Source organism: Phaenicophaeus curvirostris, chromosome 15 (assembly GCF_032191515.1).
Source record: "Phaenicophaeus curvirostris isolate KB17595 chromosome 15, BPBGC_Pcur_1.0, whole genome shotgun sequence".
In the NCBI taxonomy this organism is placed as follows: domain Eukaryota; kingdom Metazoa; phylum Chordata; class Aves; order Cuculiformes; family Cuculidae; genus Phaenicophaeus; species Phaenicophaeus curvirostris.
In genome coordinates, this window is record NC_091406.1 from 8,057,842 (window position 1) to 8,071,438 (window position 13,597).

The 13,597-nt window shown below is 43.3% G+C and overlaps 2 protein-coding genes across 2 annotated transcripts in view; both read right to left on the reverse strand.

The window, feature by feature from the left end:
- The window catches only part of MED7 (mediator complex subunit 7), a 158,903-nt gene that overhangs the window by 116,712 nt on the left and 28,594 nt on the right, over positions 1–13,597 (reverse strand). The window lies entirely within an intron of this gene.
- Positions 1–13,597, reverse strand: part of ADAM19 (ADAM metallopeptidase domain 19) — a 32,839-nt gene that overhangs the window by 4,346 nt on the left and 14,896 nt on the right. Inside the window, exons 6-21 of the mRNA XM_069868863.1 lie at positions 12,121–12,313; positions 11,596–11,661; positions 10,412–10,483; positions 9,400–9,566; positions 8,144–8,228; positions 7,757–7,896; positions 5,963–6,140; positions 5,204–5,293; positions 4,452–4,647; positions 4,054–4,162; positions 3,549–3,753; positions 3,007–3,087; positions 1,749–1,857; positions 1,503–1,638; positions 1,221–1,287; positions 458–673 (exon numbers count right to left, since the gene is read on the reverse strand). Of these exons, the coding sequence (XP_069724964.1) occupies positions 458–673; positions 1,221–1,287; positions 1,503–1,638; positions 1,749–1,857; positions 3,007–3,087; positions 3,549–3,753; positions 4,054–4,162; positions 4,452–4,647; positions 5,204–5,293; positions 5,963–6,140; positions 7,757–7,896; positions 8,144–8,228; positions 9,400–9,566; positions 10,412–10,483; positions 11,596–11,661; positions 12,121–12,313 (2,110 nt within the window). The remainder of the gene's footprint in view (positions 1–457; positions 674–1,220; positions 1,288–1,502; positions 1,639–1,748; positions 1,858–3,006; positions 3,088–3,548; positions 3,754–4,053; positions 4,163–4,451; positions 4,648–5,203; positions 5,294–5,962; positions 6,141–7,756; positions 7,897–8,143; positions 8,229–9,399; positions 9,567–10,411; positions 10,484–11,595; positions 11,662–12,120; positions 12,314–13,597) is intronic.

The window sequence follows — 13,597 nt, forward strand, 5'->3', positions numbered from 1 at the left end:
AAGGAATGGAGATCTGGTACTCAGTACTGAATCTCAGACTTACCACTGACTGGGAATCTCACAAGGGCTTGTTGCCAGGAGGTAGGGAAAAAATCTGTACAATCCTTTCATTCCTGGAAAACCACCTATTTTTAGCTAAAAAATAGTTTAGATGAGTTTGGTAAAGTGAATGTTGCTTTGTGACCAAAGCTACCTGACTCCCAGGTCCAAGTCAGAGTCTTCAAGGGACCTGTATGAAGAATAACTAACTGTACGTGCTAGTGTCCAGCATGGCCATTGTCAACTACACTACAAAATAAGGACGACCACTGGTAATTCTCCTGTGGTGAGATGGAGCACACACTGCTGAGCACAGTAATTCCCACTCCTTAACCAGGGTTAGAAAGGCTTCACCAGCCTCAATGAGACCAAACGTACTCATCGAATTGCATTGAGAGGGTGAAAGCGAACTCCATACCTGAGACATGGGGGGTTTGGGAGCAGGAGGTGCTGGCCTGCTCGGTGGTGTCCGCCGGGCAACATCCTTGGCAGGTGTGGGCTGTGCTGGTCTAGCAGGTTGTCCCACACTGCAGCTGTAGCCACTGGAGAAGGCAGGTGGCTGCTGCATATTTATTCGAAGGCCTGGAGCTTGCTGGGGTGGGGGGTTTGATGGGATTTCAGGGAAGCCGATCACCTGTGCAGAAGACACACAAATCCCAGAAGTTAGGTATTTCCACTTTAAACCACCTTTTTACTCTCTGCTGCACTTTTGAGGATCTATGTGAGGTCTTTGAGTCAGACAGTAGAAAATAGCGTGTGCAACATCTGTGTGTAATATATGTCTAGTACGTGTTGATCAGACAAACTGGGACAATTTGGGATCATGAGACAGAAACAGGAATGAGGAGTACAGAGAAACTCAGGCTTTAGTGTTATAAACTAGAATTTGCAAATACATTCAGTGTTTGTAATTTATACAGTTTTGAGGGAGATGTGACAGAAGACGATCTGTCAAGAGGCACAAGCAGGCTCAGGTCAAATCCCAGTGCCTAGCAATAAGACAATGGCTAGAAATAGATGCTACCTTCAGCTCCCACTGACTTTCACCCAAGAGTAATGTCTATTTTTCTCATCCTTTGATAAATCCACCCCCTGGCTTGCAGTGTGGAAGGGAAGCACATCCCACATCTTAGGGCAGCTGCATCTCTCCCCAGGGAGGTGGAAGATGACCTTGCCCCTACCTTCCTCTGCTGTTGGGGGGTTTTCAACTTGAAGGCAGGGTTTGCATGCCCATTTCCAGAAGTGTCACTGACAATGAGAGAAAGAAGAGTGTTATTTCCTTTATGCGTTTCCTCCTTTTTCTTTGCTATAAATTCCATTATATTTTAACTGAGGTCAAAAAAAGGAGAAGCAGATACACACTATAGAAACAAATTCACACAGTTACATTCCTCATAGCCTTTGCAATTTCTTCTATCTTGACACTGAATGCAAGCAGACAAGGCACAGCACTGACAATTTACCTAAACTGTGGAGTCTTCTTTAGAGAACAGATGGCAAATTTATTCCAGCATTTCAGATAATACAATAAAAATATGATTCCAATGAGAAGAAGAATGGGAGCCAGGATTGCAAGAGTTATCACAACCACTGAAGGTCCTGAGGGCAAGAAAATAGAGTGAAATAGTGAATAGATGGAAAACTCTCTGCTCCCAATCTAACTCAAGTCTTTCTGTAGTGACACTGTTAGTAGAGTTGATCCCACTCACCTTCAGGCACGGGAGGACCACTGTCCAAGCTTCCTCCCCTCCCCTGCTTGTTGCAAAATGGGGGGGCCCACCCCTGGTTGCAGTGACAGTTCTTGTTGTTGTTGCAGACCTGGAGTGGGAAGACTCAGAGATTTTAGTGCCAACTCAAAAAGAATCTGCAAGCTAAAAATATTAAGCTCTTTCTGGATAGAACACTACAAAAGAAAATCTTCTTGACCTAAATAGCAAGTTAATTGCCTGAAAACATTTTCTTTTCAGGAAATGAAAGAGCCTTTTATTAAGTCAAACTCTCCCTTTCTCCAAAAGGCAAGGGTTCTTCAGCTGAAGAACCAGTAACCTGGTTTCAGGAGAAAAACTGCATTTAGAAACATCTTTCCCTTGGTCTCATCTCTAAACTGAGGGACACAAGTCTTCCCTTCCATCCAGTGGCAATTTCTTATTTTTCAGATTTATGATTTATTGTTTGGCCCATTGCTAGCTGTTTTATCATCCAGACAGCCCCTGGAGGGGGAGTTGATCCCCCGGATTAGGGATATCCTGTAGTAATTGTAGCATTTAATTTAATTCTATGGAAGAGCTAATAATCACATCCTACAGCTTCATGGATATTAAGAAATAAGGCAGACTGAGAATGAAAGAGCAGTGTGAGTCCCCCTCCTTGTCAGGTACATCATGGGGCCTCCCAAGATGCTCAGGGAGGCACACACTGCTGCAAGTTGCAGTATTTATCATGTTTTTCCGTTGCCTAACTGGACTATATGGATGGAAAGATGCTGATGTCTTGTGACAGAAAAACAAAGGTATAGCAAAAGGTATAAACAATTCTCACCAGCCTTTTCTTTTCATCCTCTGAGGGCACAGCAGAGCACAGTTTGGTATAAACTGCTCTAAAGATGACTTTTTACTACGTTTTTCCCTCAGTAAGTCTGATTTTTTCTTCTTATTCAATATAAACTTAATCTAAACAATGTAAAATTAAATCTTACAGAAGATTTTTCTGTAAGATTACCCCTTCTTGTTTATCATTTATTGCAATTCGTATCCCTCCTGAAGACCTGCTAAAAATCCTATGTCAAAGGGACAATCACGGGCCGTAAAATGCATCAAATATGAAAGGAAAGTGCAAATTAACAATCGAGAAGCAGAATTCCAGAGCAAACCTAAGGATGGTATCAAATTGAGCTGAAAAACCATCCACAGATGAACGGCAGCCCATCCTATTTCAGTCTGAAATGGAGATGAAAAGGAAAACACCTACTCCATGCCCATGGCACTTCTTGTTACAGTTTTCAGAATCAAAGATGATGGATGTGTTCTGGCAGTGTCCCTCAAAGCAAACCTGCAGAGAAAGGATCCAAAACCTCATCATTAGCTCTTTGGGTTACATACCATATTACTGCCTTGTGTTATTTTGTGACTTGTGGGAACCCAGATTCATTGGCAATAGAAGTAATACCATGGGCAGAACAACAGGCCGTGGACTTAACCTGGTTCCCAAGCAAACATTTAATCACCACTCAAAATCCCAGCTAACACACATCAGTGAGCTCAGAAGTCAATAGCTTGGACATGAAGTCTGTGAGGGAGCTCTCAGGCATCTTGAATTCTAATTGTGTATCTCATCTCTAAGCAAGACAACCTCAACTAACTAGTGAATACCAAATCTAGCACTGGCTCTGGACTTCTTGGTGTATATTCTTTCATTGCTTCTCAGAATTATTTTTCTAGCTAACATAAAAATCCCCTAGAAAGGCATTAGACGTGGGAAATGAATGTCATTACAGGCAGGACTGTACCTACATGATGACTCCCACATTTTGTTCCAGTCAGCACCAATCCAGGATCCAGCATCTCCTTTTCTTCACTGTCAGATCTGTACACGTGGGTTCCTCGGCACCTCAGCTGTGTCCACGGTGTGCGGATCGTTGTGTCTATGGCCACTGCATTGGACTGCAGCGGTTTGGAAGCAGAGCTCTGGCACTGGATCTTCCCACATTTAGCATCTCTGATTTTAAAGGAAAGGCTCAAGTGAGTATTTCTGGTTTGCTGAATGGTTTGCAGGCATCAGACTGTTGCTTTGAAAAGAATATCAACTGGATGTTTTAAAATACAAAAGGCAGGGGAAATGGTAAACTTAAAGCTTCAGTTTTAAGGGCTCTAAGTCTGACAAGGCTGCAGCTGGTTTCCCAGGAGGCAGGCAGTGAAACTAAAGCATGGATCAGTTTTATCTATTGGCCCATAATTCTGTAATACATAAAAACATCTTCTCCAATGAGCCACTCTTGGTTGCCACTCTGCTTTCTACCTCATCTCACACTTCTTGTAGTTTCCGTAGATGTCCTTCCCACAGTTCCCATAGACGTCTCCTGCGGCATTAACCTTCTCAAAGCAGGCGTCGGGTGCTGGCCTCGCTCCTGCATGGAAGAGACTCATGTGGCCAATTCCTGTGGAGCCTGGTTACTCATCTTACCCCATGCCAACCACTCAGTTGCTCTTTTTCTGAGATGGTTTGAGCATGGGAAATTTTTGCTGCCTCCTCCAAGTGAGCAAGGCAGGAGAAAAGGCTCCTCAGACTTTGTCATTAATAACATATATGGAAGATAATATTGCCTTACACAGCGTAAATAATAGCTGTGTAATAGGATGCAAAATAATGTTGCCTGTTCAAAGGACAGCACATTTCACTGCAAGTAGTGTCCTTACCAGGTCCCCACAGCTGCAAGCACTGGTCTTGATACGTCAGACACATGCCACTGTAGCAATAAGCCTTTCCTCCATCGCAGGAAGCCCCATCAATTTGGTAAGAGTTGGGGGGGCAAAATGGTGACTCGCCTGTGCAGTATTCTGGAAGGTCACAGAGTCCTGACCTTTCCCTGCAGGGAGTTCCTGGAGACATCAGCTAAAAAGATACAAAGGGGAAAAATCTGAATTATTGCTTCTTTGTGGTTCCATGTCTGCACAATGTCTCCCTGTAGATAAGAGACAATCTTGCATGTTTCTCTTCAGCCACCTTGTCTTAGGTTTTTGAGGTCAGCAATGATCCAAATGACACTGTAACTTCATTAACTATGTGAGCTGTGTAGAATCTTACTGATGAATGGGCCGTTTCCCTAGGTAGCAATGAGATCACGCACAGAAAATAAGGCTGCTAGATCTCAAGAGGACACTGATCCATCTCCCTCTGACTCACCTGAACCATTTCTAAACAGATGTTTATATAATCTATTCTCAAATTCCTCTGTTTGGGAAGTTTGTTTCAATGTTTGCCTGTAATTTCTGCTGGAGACATTTTCCTGACAAGTAACTTATGTCTCCCTTGCTTATGAGTTTATTCAGTTCATTCTTGTCCTACCCACCATGGACACGGAGAACAGAAGGGCATACAGTTACATCTAGGAGGTTCTTCCAAGTCTCACTATTCCTTCTCTTTGCTTAGGAAAACCCAAATATCCCACCTTGCACTGATGACAGCAGCTGCCATGGGCACATTCTGCACCGGGCTTCAGGGAGCATGTGCTGGCATCGCAGCAGGGGTTATTGCATTCCTGGAAAACAGTGAGATGCAGCACAGTTTACAAGGCACATGTTCAGGGAAAGAACATGCCAGAGCATCAGTGTGAGGCTGATGCTACTCTGTTCTCATACATGCAAACAAATTAATAGACTTCCAGTACGTTCATGATACCTAGCAAGTGCTGGATTACAGCACTGCATAATTGTATCCTGTGTTGGACTGACTGTATACTATAGGCTGTGCTCATTACATCTGATGAGTCTGGGCTGCTTCTTCCAGCTTCCTTATACTTATTAGTCAAGGTATGAATTTGAAGAAGTGAAATGCAACACTAAGAGAAGCTCCAATCTTATCAAGAATGCAGCTGTAGGTAAAATGAACTTACATATGGAACTGCAATATCTAAGACCACTTATTCTTTTCTTTTTTAAAGGAGGTTTTCACACCTCTGTTCGACCATGGACTGCACCATCCCTGAGTTCTGGGATGCATTGTACTTTGCAGGGTAAATTTAGCTAGATGTGATACTTTACAATCTTGATTTACATTGTGTATACGCTTATGTACGAGGAAGATATGCATAACTCCCGCACAATGAAAAAAAAGCTTTTTATACATCACATATTTGTATTTGCAAAATACATAACAAAATAATTGTGTCCCACTAAACCCCAAATGGTTGGATCTGAACAATTATTACCTCCACCTCTCCACAGTCACACTCCTCCCCCTCTTCCAAGTAGCCATTTCCACATTTCTTCCCACCATACATTTTTTTGGTATCGGGCATGTTGGAGAGACACATCCCTCCACCAGACTGCAGATACTTCTCCAGTTCTTTTCTATTGCACTGGTTGAACACCTTGGGGAATGGATGCCTGAATATGGACAGTGTAGAAGAACATCATGACAAACCTGGACAGTGGTTTAGAGAACCAAAAATGAGCACATGCAAATCCTGGCAAGTGCCAAAGGGATGCACTCTGTGAAATCTATGAAACTGTGCTAAAGCAGATCATGATTTTGGGCGCCTGTTTAAAATATTCAATTACATTTGACAATAAAGTGAGATTGCACTGCAAACTGTCTAGTAATATAACGGTCTTAAAAAATAAACTTCGTCAAAACAAAATATGTTGCGTTAGATTCAACTTTGATAGCTGACAAGTATGGCCATCCTTACCTGCTCAGTAATGAAGCTGTGACTTATTCCTAACTCTGCTTGAGCAAGCCTGAGAATCCAGCCTGAGAATCATTTAGCCTGTAAATAACTGAATAACGGCTGGTGAAGTCAAACTCTAAAAGTAATGTTTCTTTTTCCCTACCTACTGGCTCATTGCAAATGATGTGAATATTTTCTGCTGCATGCATTATTAATTTCTGTTGCTATAGTGCTTGAACCTTTGCACTCTATGTCTGACCTTGTACATGTGCATACATGTTGTGTATTGGATATTCATCCTACATGTCAGTATTTTTTTCACTTCTCACCTAAATGTTTTTCCTTATTTGGAAGAAATCATTCACACAAAAGAAGGTATCCAATGAAGACAATTTTGTTAAAACCTACTAAACCTCAAGGAGGAAAGCTTGAGGAAACAGGGAACGTGGTTTTACATGAATGGGTTTGGCTGATGCTTTTACATGACTGAAATATGGAAGCTGTTGTGGTTCCTCATCCAAAGTTAGCTCTGAATCCCTGTGGGTTACCAGAGTCACTCATGCTTCCCCTTTCTCTTAAATCCAGCTACTTTTTCCCTTTAAACACAGGCTTTCTGTGGCTTACTGATACCAAGCAGCATTATTAAGATAATATGGATTCCATCTGTTTTCATGTCTTCTGACAGTCCTATCACTGTGCGTTTTAATATAATCAGTTCTTCCCTGAAGCAAACCTTTTTCCTCCCTTTATCACATTATGATGCCATTGTCCTTTGGACAAGATGCTTTAGAAACTTTATCAACCACCTATCTACGCATCTCTTGTGCAACACAGAAATAAAATCCTCGTAAGCCTCACGTGTTCTGGTCACCCCTCATTCCTCTGTCCTTGCCAGGAACAAGCAATCCATGTTTTGCAGGATGCATATATATATTCATTGAACTTTTAGGTGATGGATCATTTTGTAGGACACACTGGGTAGCACAAACTTAGAGACGAGGAGTAAGAGGGGTCCTGAGACAGTCTTTCAGGACAGAAGATAGGAAAATTTTCCTTTTTACCAGACTGTTTAGAGCTACACTTGTAAATGCTGCCAGATCCCGATGTTACCTAAGGCCAATGTCAGGCAGCAATATGTTCATTTGGAATTTAGCAAATTGCTACTGATACAAGAGCCAGGGCTTGCACAGTAGTATTTTGTCTATAAACACACTGGCTCCAACAGGTAGCAACAGACCCACCTCCAACCTGCATTTCTAGCTCTTATTCCACCATGGCTCTTGTAACGAAGCCCTTTGCATTTCTCTGTGAGACCCTGTAAGATGAACTCACCCAGTTGCGGAAGCCATGATGCAGCCTCCGTCCTCTGCAGGGGTAGTACAGCAGCCAGCTGAATCATGATTCATGCCAAAATTGTGTCCCATCTCGTGGGCAATAGTAGCAGCAACACCAATGGCATTATCAGAGTGATCCTGTGCAAGATCAAAGAGTCTTGTCAGCATTTTACCTGTGCCTGTCCTGTGCACCTCTGAGTCAATGGGGTAAGCAGCACTTCTCGTTACTACATGTAGAAAACATCTACTGAGCGTATTCCTGCCTCCAAGCAGGTAAGCTACAGGCTTTCACAGGAAATATTTTTTTCCTGGGCTTTAGGAGGCCTCTGTCCTATGCATTCACTGCTGGCAAGAAACATCTTGCTAAGTATTAGCAATTACTTACCATGTTTACTCCTCCTGACTGCAAATCAGAGCACATGGCCATCACGGGAGCTAAGCCTACTGTGGTACCTTGGAAGGGCACACCCCTAAAATCAATCCAGAAAGACCATGAAATGGCAACAAGGCACTTGAGAAGGCAAGACAAAGAAATGCATCCTGCAGTCCACAGCTATATACACATACACAGTGTCAGGTGAATACATTTTCTTTAGTCATATCTTCAACTACAGGACATTCTAGCAGAGCTACAAAGACTTAAGCCTGATTTTTCTTGGACTACTACTTTGTTTTATTGGCCAATCGACCAATCTTTTTTATATATAGCAGTCTAGTGGCAAAATTGCTCCCTCTGAGCTTTGCAACAAAGACAGAAAAGACTGTTTCTGGATTCTTAGTTAGGTACTGTTTTGAATACTCAATTTACCTTAAGCCTGTTATTTGCCAGCTTGGGATTCAGGGACTTGACAGAGTGCTAGTTACACCTTTGAGGTGCAGTCATTCTTGGCTCCTGCGTGGGAGCTGGAATTCTGCACTGTCCCTGCCAGCATGTCTGAAATGGGAGCCTTGGAAGTTGTGCTCAGGACATGACTAGGTGAAACACAGTAATGTTAAAGGCAGGAAAAAGCCCTGAAAAAAACAAAACAAGGAAAAGGCATTGCATGTCTGCATTTCAGTCCTACAGGTTTCTCCTCTGACTCACCATTATTTACTGGTGGGTGGAATACCATGGGAGAAGTAAGGAGGTATTAGAGTTGCTGCAAATTTTTCCTTCCAATGACAGCTGCATTGCTGCCACAGCTACTGGCCCTAATGAGATCAGTAGGATCAGTCATAGACCATTAACTAGCTCCTAGCACCATGTCCCTTCTGTCTCGGCAGGATGAGTTAGGAACAAATGCCTCTACAAAGGGCTGAGGTCCCCTTTACTACTCTTACTTATGGTTCAGATTTTTTTGAAACTGTATGTGTAGCTGTGACAGACCATGTGCAGCCGCTTGTCATACACATGCACCCCCTAAAGCCGATACACTTTGATGCATGTGTATTAAGACTGCTGCATAGCATGGAACCTCCACTTTTCCTAGTGTGATTGTGCTCTGGGTGCCAGAGCTTAGTGCTGGCTGAGTGGCCACTGCGTAAATCTGCCACTTTGAATCTTAGAACAGAATCTTACACACTGATTTCCCACCCACTCAAGCTGCTTGTCAGAAATGGGTTATTTGTATGATTCCATGATTTCAGGAGAAAGAGACCTACGTGATTAGTTGGGCATTATCATGTTTCCTGTGCACCCGCTCCTTGCTACTCCAGGCCAGAAAGGACTTCAGAGTGGAATAGGGATTCTCAGTTACATCACATTTATTCCAGTTACTCCAGATCTCCAACCCCACCAAGGCAATACGGATATTCAAGGATCTGTAAAACTAAGATACAGAAAGGGAAAGAGTAGACAAAATGAGCACCACTCGTTTATTTTACTGTGGTTTTCACCTTGTATATAAACCCCGTTAAATGCTACTACAGATACACATGCCCAGAGAAGATGTTCTCTCTGGAAATGTATTGCAACTTAGAGCCACAACACAGCAGAGGGAAATGTGCACCACTCACAAACCTCAACTAAATTGAAACAGAGATGCTGAAGTTTCATTTTAAATGAATGACAGAGACATAGTCTAGAAAAACAAAGACTGGAGACTGAGATCATGTTTATCTTTAGATACATCAAAATTCCTGAAAAGAGAGAGGAAATAATCTGCTGCTCACATCAAGTACAAACAGGGTAAGGCTTCATGGGCAGATGGGGTGAAAGGAGTGATGGAAGGAGTTTAAGGGGAGAAGGGAGTAGATCTGAGAAGCTGTGACGTTTACTTCAGCAGCACTGACTCCTATGTGTAAGGATGATCTCTGAAGGTTCCCTCCAGCTCTACTTGCCAAGATTTCTACAATTTGAATGGAATATCTTAGTCCCTTGTCAAAAAGCAATATTTAGTAACACAGTTATTTAGGTAACACAGTTAACACAGAGGTGTATTAAAACCCAGAGATGCTCATGCAGGCTCTGTTAAGAATGGAGATCCCCTCACCCCATCCCTGATGTCCAACAACAGAACCATTTGTCAGATGCTCTACACTCCCCAAGTCACTGGGGAGAACTGCTGAAACATTATCCTCTCTCCCAAGAAGGCAGTCTCCCTCTGTCACAATTAATTCTCATAATTCATTATTTGGACTTTGCTCTCCCCTGCTCACATACACCTGATCTCACCTTATCTACGTAATTAGCAGCCTCCAATAGTTTAAGCTTTGTTGCTTCAATGTTGAAGTGATGCCTCTGAAACTGAACAAAATGAACACATCAGACAGCACAAAGGCAACAAGGAACAGCTGAAATATATTAAAACAAGTCACATTACTCTGGGAATAAGAAGGTAATGATGAAGTGAAGCCCAAAAGCCTTCTTTCGCTGCACATCTCACTCATCCAAAGAATTTGCTTATTTAAATCACCCGGCAATTAACAAGTTAATTTTAGTGAACTGTTTGATTCAAGGAATTAAAGTTGCAAAACGTTGTTTAACAAAATCTGGGACTCTTGTTCTAGCAAAGGAGACAGTAAATGCAGTAAGGGCGCTGTAGGAGCGTCTAGCCCACCCTGTATAACAAAATGATGAACAACATATGGCAGTTCCTGGGTATAATGTGTTTTCTCATAGTTTCCCTGGTATCCTGCTGCCTAATAGAGAAGGCTGAAATAAGTTCTGCCTCTTTAGTTTTGTTCAGAACAAATTATAGCCTGAAGCAGTACGTGGGAGTTTCAAGTTGTAAATAATAAATAGGACTAGTCTTACTCGCGTCTGTGCTAGAGATTAGATGGTCAGCAAAACCCTATGTGGTTTTCACTGTCAGTAAGTACACCTGGCATGCTGCCCAGGCTGGGGACAAGTGAAGAATTGCTGACTTCATTAGGTTTCTTCCAGGCCAATTCTACAACCTAGTGCCTTGAAAATTACGGTTTATAGATCTGCTACTAGCTCAGTGCACTGGATAATCCCAGTTATCTTCTCTAGAGATTAAATGTACTGTAGAGTTACAAGCACATCGTTTCTTGAAGCCCCCAAGTCACCCTACTTGATGAGAGGTAGTCCTCTCTCATCAATAATCAGGGCCAACCACTGGTACCCTGGAAGGCAAGAACTGACCCCTAACCCTAGTCCTTCAACCAACTTGCACCCTGGATCTCTCTCCTGACTAATGGTGGCAGCAGAGGAGACATGGCTTCTATGACAAAGCTGACCATGACACAGCTCTCCCTGTCTGCTGGTAGGGGTAGGACTGTTGGGATGGCAAGAGTTGAGCTCCAACTGTCCTACTTGCCCCAGGAGATGCGACAGGTGGGATGCTCACTCTAGACCCGGTGCTCAGTTGGTATTAACATGAACCTTTTCCTTACCTCTGCATAATCAGCCACAAGGAGAAGCTCCACATACTTCGTAGCCTTCAGAGTCTCCCGTTTCACCTGTAGAAGCAGCAACACAGCTTATTTCCCCAGTGTCCCCCAAGGAACTCTGTCAAAACATATGTGAAGGTCATTTTCCACAGTTTGTTTTTGACTGGCCTGAACATGGACAGGGACCTGCAGATGTGACTGACTTATAGCAGCCAAGTATCACAAGTCAGCTCAGCTGCAGCAAGCACCCATGTGCCTGTCCTCAGACCACACTTTTATTCATGTATTGGATGAAAAAAATCTGTGCAGAAATAGCTACAGTCCAGATTCCTCATGTTACATAATGGTCCCCAACGCTCATTTATTTCCCTGCTGGTACTAGCATTTGGCAATCAACTTGCTACAAATCCTCTTTAATATTCTTCATTTCACTTTCTGAGCTATTCTGGAGAATAGCAGACTCCTTGGGGCTGGAATAAGTGGGAAATTTGGAGCATTATGCATAAATCCATTTTGAGTCCTGCTCACCCTCTGGTGAGGTGATTTCATCCCAGTTGTGAAGTCCCTCAGCCAGTCTTCATCTGCATCCCCGGTGCCCTGGTAGCCACAGGCTCCTCTCTGCAGCCTCAGGTCATTCAATCTGTAGATCAAGTGCTGGTCTGGGCTGTCAGGAACTGGCTCTAAGATATAGCTGGAATTGCCATTCAATACAATAAGTCCTCTGTTGAAACAGGAAGCATTAAGAGGGAAGTTAATTATGATCACAGCAACTGGAGACAAATCCTTCATCTGCTGTTGAATCCTCATCTGACTGACCCTGGCAAGGCACTTATCTGTACCAGGCCACTCAGTTCATTAACAATAGGAATATTTTGAGTTCAGAGGGGGGAATCCCTGAACTTGTGTACATTAAAATCTGTTCAATAGGCCTCAGACATTGAATTAAGCAGCTATTGGAGCATGTGCCACAACAATGCTAACCTGGAAGGTGGTGATTTTTTTTTTTTAAAGTACAGCTTTTTCTTCAAGGGCAGTGGAAGCTCTTCAATCAGTTGAAGAAATTTGTCTTTAACAGAACCAACCTCAAGAATGTGAAGATTTTGCTTGTCAACAGAAAAAAACCCCACAGTTCTCTCTGGGACTTGCACACAGCTGTAGGGTTCTGGTTTTCTCAATGAGCATCTTCCAGCCAGGAGAGCTGGAAATCTCCTGTGTTTGAGGCTCACTAGAATACGTGTGGTTCGATGGGCAGCACACCTCCCTGTGAAGGCTCAGAGCAGAAACAGCCACCCGTACTCAGCTCCTGTGCCTTCCTAGCAATTAGAAAATGGTGTCAAGGAGCTGCCAGCACACCATCAGCAGCTCAGGCGTGCAAGAACGTTACCACACATGCACAGCAAGAAGATACCTCTGTCCCCTCTGCAGCTAGGAAGGCACAGCCTGGGAAAACACAGGCTGACAGAAGCAAGGCACACCTGTGACTACTTTTGCTTTTGGATTATTTATTGCAAACCACAGGTGGCTGCACTGTCCTGTTTATCTCACTGGGCTCTTTGGCCTGTGCTACATTCACTTAAGATATCCCAGGTTTCCTTTGGCATGGGCTGCTTCCTGGCTGGAGCTGGTCCCGTCAGCACAGCTTCCAAGCAGTGCTCAAGAGCAGATGACCACTAATACCAATAAAGCCCATGCAGTATTTTGGAAACAAACTCTGAGCTAATGTAAATGAACACAGCTTCTTAGTTGCAACAACCCATTTCACTTGCTCCTGCTGAGGATCCAGACTGTGTTTTCCTGCCAAAGACTCCATTACTATCAAAACAAAGGTTTTAAATGCACAACACACAGGACGCTGGCACCACCCAGGGAGAAGGCAGAAAGCGGGGCTGACAACCCAGGAGAAAGTTCAGACTTGAAGACTTGGTCTTTAAATGCACATAAAAACTTGGCACTTGTGAAAGACTGGGAGAAGGAGATGGATTCTGCATTACAGCAGAGTACTGGG